Source organism: Bidens hawaiensis, unplaced genomic scaffold, assembly GCF_021521415.1.
Source record: "Bidens hawaiensis isolate Kalapana, Puna unplaced genomic scaffold, B.hawaiensis_p1.1 tig00004551_1, whole genome shotgun sequence".
Lineage (NCBI taxonomy): Eukaryota > Viridiplantae > Streptophyta > Magnoliopsida > Asterales > Asteraceae > Bidens > Bidens hawaiensis.
In genome coordinates, this window is record NW_027491277.1 from 1468488 (window position 1) to 1473905 (window position 5418).

Here is a 5418-nt window from a genome sequence, read left to right on the forward strand (position 1 = left end):
TGAACATGTTTCTTGTTTGCTTACGGATATCGGCTGCAAATCACCGTCGTTTCTGCTCGGATCTGGATCCGAAAGATAAGAGAGTGTTTGTGTGTGTTTTTGAGTATGTATGGAGGCAAAGGTGGCAGAATGAGGGTTTTAGGGAGGTTTATGGTGCTTATATAGGATAAGCCCATGGACCGTAAGACCCATAACCCATTCCCCTAATCCGTCTTTGAATTTTAACACCACACTTAACTTATTATTACTCAACATGATTAAATAATAACACACAATTAAATAAATAAAACTCTTTTATTTATTATTCGAAAAGTAGGATGCTACAATACTCGTTTAAGGTAACCGAATAACAGAATTACGATAAAATCAAACCAATTAAGCAAGGGATTTTGGATTGCATCACAATAAAATGGATGTGGACCAATAACAATAACATATTACATTACTTGGATCTTAATTATAGTGATTTATGGTCTTTAAGGAATGATTTAGCATTAAACAAGAATAAAAAATGAATTTGGCTGCAACAGCGGTGGTTCGAGCTACGCGAAGGAATAAAGGGGGTTTCCTTCATGCTATGCAAGGGATCCTTCAAAGTGGTCCTTTGAGCTATGCGAAGTGACAAGGAGGGTTTCCTTCAAGCTACATTAAGGGAGAGTTTCTACCATATTTTATTTTTTGATAGTTTTTCCCTAAAGTCCCAAAAATGCGTTTTAGCCATTTTAAGCGATTTTAAAGGTGAAAATTTGTCTAAAATATCTATTTAACATTTTCAAATATTTTTAATAAAATTTATAACCCAGAAAAAAGTTTAAAGGGTCGAATTTTCTTATCTTTAAATTTCAGGAATCATATTTTGATAAATATTTTTAAATCATCTATACTAGTAAATATTTATTTTTCTACCAAACTTATTTTTAAAAATACTGAAAGGATAACTGATCAGATTTCTGTAAACATATATATGCATATACTATGATATACTCTCATTGGTTGGGGATATATTTAGAAATCAGTTGAGAAAGTCATTTGAGAAAGTCATTGGGAGGCTTACACGACATGCCTAGTAAGGGCAATTGCGTAAAATATTAGGCACAAGTAACATAATCCAAATGTACCATTGTAATTCCTAACACCGTGTTGAAATTTGTTCTGATGAAATGTTGAAATACTCATGATATCCTATTATAAATCATAAATCCTAATTTACTGTGAAATAATCTTGCCTCATAGTTAAAAAAAAAGCCTGACGCTGTGTTCGCTTCCATATCAACACACTTTTGATTTTTTTTTAAATGTAACAATACTATACTATATAAAAGATAAAAAGTACTCTATTTTATAGTCAAATATAAAAAATCTTTTGACATAAAAATGTTATTTATGTTTTAAAAAAGTTATAAATAATATAATAAAAGCAATCAATAACTTGTTTTTGTATGACAAAATTGCTGGTTTTTTAAAACCATATCAAAATCGCTGGTTTTTAAAAATAAAAGCGTCAGGACTATAATTTGAAAAATCTTTGCGTCCCGACCTAAAGTAAAACCTTCTCTCAACTATATATACTCAAGAGAAAATTGGTATTATAGATACTTTAATCGTTTCCAAAATGGTAAGGTACTCCATATGCTTCCAACACCAACAAATATATCATTTACAGTATTCCTCCTTCTCTTTGCAGGCTTTCTTGATGGTAATCTTGTTCAGTTTATTTTTCATTCCATTTGGCCCGAAAACTGTCAATGCAACCAATTTTGATGTAACATCATATGGTGCAATAGGAGATGGGAATAAGGATGACACCGAGGTACGTAAATTATGCCTACAATTTGAATCAATAGAGAAATTTCTAATTAATTGTAACACTGTTTGCAATATACAGGCTTTTGATCGGGCATGGGGAGTTGCATGTAGAGATACCTCAAGACATCCGAGACTGATCGTGCCACCATCCAAGACGTTTTTAATACATTGTATCGAATTCATTGGTCCGTGCGTGTCTTCTAGCATTCACATTGAGGTACATTCAGTCTCTAGTTAATGATAATTTATGATTTTGTGTTTTCTAGTGTCTAATTATATGTGTAACATTTTATAAAAATGTGAGTAAAGTCATTTTAGTTATGATATATTATAACATCAAAAATATATTTTTGGTTGGTAGCTTTTGGGCAATATTACTGCTCCAAAGAGTCTAGATGGGTGGAAAGGCTACGATACCAATGGCTATTTGATGCAATTTACGTCGGTTAAAGGACTCATCATGGACGGACCTGGCCAAATAGATGGCCAGGGTTCTATCTGGTGGCCGAAAGAAGCAAACATTAAGGCAATTAATATTAACCATCATTTAGTCTAGCTATTTTTGTTTACTTTAATCAATATATTAGTTATTAATTACGTAATTACTCATTTTGTTTCTTTCTGCAGCCCACAGGTCCAAAGTGCGATTGCCCATCGGTATGTTCGTCTATTTCTCTTTAACTACATGTTAATATATAACAAATAAAAAAATGTCCATTTAACCGATCTTTTTAGATGTTACGTTTTGAAAAATGTGACGGCCTACAACTGAGAGGTACAAGACATATAAACAGTCCAAAGAGCCATGTCAGCCTCAATGGTTGTAAAGGCGCAGATATCGGACATCTTTATATTTCAGCACCTGAACACGCCCCTAATACTGATGGAATCAGCATCAGTTGGTCTTCACACGTTAATATCCACGACTCTGTTATCCAAAGCGGTATGACATATAAGAAAATTCTAGTTTCTTATATATATGAACACCATAAAAACAGGCGACGATTGTGTGGCTATTAGTGTTGGCACACACGACATCAATGTAACCGGTATCACATGTGGACCTGGTCATGGCATAAGGTAACATTTCATCATCATGCTCAGAAAATCTTTGGGATGATCTCAATTCCGAAATTTATAAAATAAATTTTGTCCTGCATTATTTCGATTTGCTCAATTGACTTGTTTTGCAGCATTGGAAGCCTTGGAAAGAATGGTGTTTATACTACGGTTGAACAAGTGCATGTGCGAAATTGTAACTTCTCTGGAACGCAAAATGGAGCACGAATCAAGACTGTACCGGTAAAATTAAAATCACGTCGACTTACTACTGAAAATTGAACCGTTTAACTTTTTGAAGGATACTAATATTACTCTTATTGGTTTCTTGCAATGTAGTACGGAAAAGGGTACGCTAGGTCAATTATATTTGAGGACATTCATTTCGTAAATTCCGGTAATCCAATTATAATTGATCAACATTACTGCACTTATTCGAATAACAAGAATTGCACTGCACCGGTAAGCCTTGTTACACAACAATGATCTCTTAAGTGATCAACATTACGGTGTTTTAGCATAAAAGATCTCCGGGACTAATTTATCTTTTTTTTTCTGATTTGGATTAGCCTGATGCTGTCATCGATACAAGTGAGCGATGTAACGTATAGAAATATACATGGATCTTCGACATCAAAGCAAGCAATTACTCGCAATTGTGTTGGAAAGTTTAACTGTACTGGAATCGAAATGATTGAAGTTAGACTCACCGGAGAAGACGTATTTGCTTACTGCCACAATGTTCAGGGATATTTTACCCATACTACTCCTAAGATTCACTGTAATTAGGTTGTTCATTATAGCACACCTATTAAGTCGGAATGAACTATAGTGTTTTTAGATTGGGGATTGTGTCCGAGTATTGTTATACAAATTTTGATATAATAAATCAAATTACCTTATGCATATAAATGGTCTATACAAGAAAACTTTACCTCCTGGATTTCATACAAACTATTATTGTTAGCTTTAGTAACAAGAAGATCATAATTTTGTTTTTGTTAGCTTGGTTGAGGATTCCGTAACATCAGACATCTTGAACTGTCTCAATGAAGTGTCAAAACTACTATGCTAGTCGCTAGAATACTTAGGTCGTATTTATAGGGCTTGGGTCACAATTTTATTAATAAGATATATTAACAAAACTAATAAAGATACTTTCTTTATACATTTGGGAAATTGTAGTACATGTATTGTAGAGTATCCTCATCCAAATGAAAATAACATGAAATACAATATATGTATATAAACTGATTCAAGCCATGGCCTTTGACAAGTGCTTAAATAGCATGCTATTGAACGATCTTTTGTGTAATATTTAACGAGAGTTTGATTAACGTCTTCTTGTTTGATCCTTTGTGTTCGACGAGTGTTTGAGTCGTGTGTTCTTGTACAATCCTTTTCTACATGAACGAACAAACTAACAAACTAACGTTGACGGTCGGGACTGAGGATTCGTGGTCAATGCGGATGCCTTAAAACATAAATTGGGTCTCTACTTAAAACAAGTCTGCCTCTCAGGGTACAATAACTGAAGCAGTATGTACTGCCTGCCAAGGAATGCCACCTAACCGAGGTTACACCGAATAAACTTGTAGTGCTTGAACTTGTAAAAGAAAAAGAATGTGAAGATAGAGAGTACTCTTCTCTACTTAGTTCCTCAGCAAATGAGTCTTCAAGTGTCACCTGTTCTCTAAGTATTCTTATGTAAATATGTTCTCTTTTTTACAAAGCCTACTATTTATAAAAAAAGTCATGAATATGTGAAGAATCTCACTTAATAAAAAAAATACAAAACTCTAATAGTCTAATGTGACATAATACTCTACTCAAGAGTTTATCTACAAGTAACCATATGAAGAGTCTCATAAATAACTTAAAGTGAATTATATCTTCATTTATTTATTTCAAATTTCCAACATATTTATCATTGAGTTAGTTACGTGTATATCACCTACCCGTTTTAACTGTTATACATGAATCGGGGTGATCAAGAGTGCGGACTAATATATATTCCAAAACACACTCTTGTAAACAGAACATTACATGCAATACATAGATATTAATACAAACTTATAGCACATAACCATTATCTTGATCTTGTCATATTTATACTCAACATAATGGTATCGAACCACATTATTTACAACTTAAGTCACACCAAATCAAGATCATAATCAAAGATTTAAAGAACAAACCATAATCACACATGAAATAAATAGCTTCACAAAATAAAATTGCTATACAACCACAAATTCCAAAGTAAAATAAGAATTTTCGGTATTGGAGTACTTTATGTTGGAAAATTATGAATAACGAAAACTACGAACAGTTATTGAGAATGCACTTGATGAACCAGTTGTTTGCGGTTTACGAAACGTGTGTTACACTACTTATTTGTGAGAAGCATAGGAATGGATCTAAGCTTCTGGATCTAGGATCTAGTGATTGAAATTCGTATTTCTTAAAAATTTTATAGTTTCATATTCACATGGTATATAGTGTCCTATTTTAGTGTCGTGCTTGATTTTAAAGTCTTCTAACACTTGTCTC

At 33.0% G+C, this 5418-nt stretch overlaps 1 protein-coding gene across 1 annotated transcript; it reads left to right on the forward strand.

Annotated features, from left to right (window-relative positions):
* The first annotated feature begins 1607 nt into the window (after positions 1 to 1607).
* On the forward strand, positions 1608 to 4893 carry LOC143626977 (putative polygalacturonase At3g15720). Its single transcript, XM_077096889.1, has 9 exons — positions 1608 to 1810; positions 1886 to 2023; positions 2168 to 2332; positions 2434 to 2463; positions 2542 to 2749; positions 2805 to 2886; positions 3000 to 3108; positions 3205 to 3326; positions 3438 to 4893. The coding sequence occupies exons 1-9, from the start codon at positions 1613 to 1615 to the stop codon at positions 3652 to 3654; spliced, it is 1269 nt and encodes a 422-aa protein (XP_076953004.1). The 5' UTR covers positions 1608 to 1612; the 3' UTR covers positions 3655 to 4893.
* Positions 4894 to 5418: the final 525 nt, after the last annotated feature.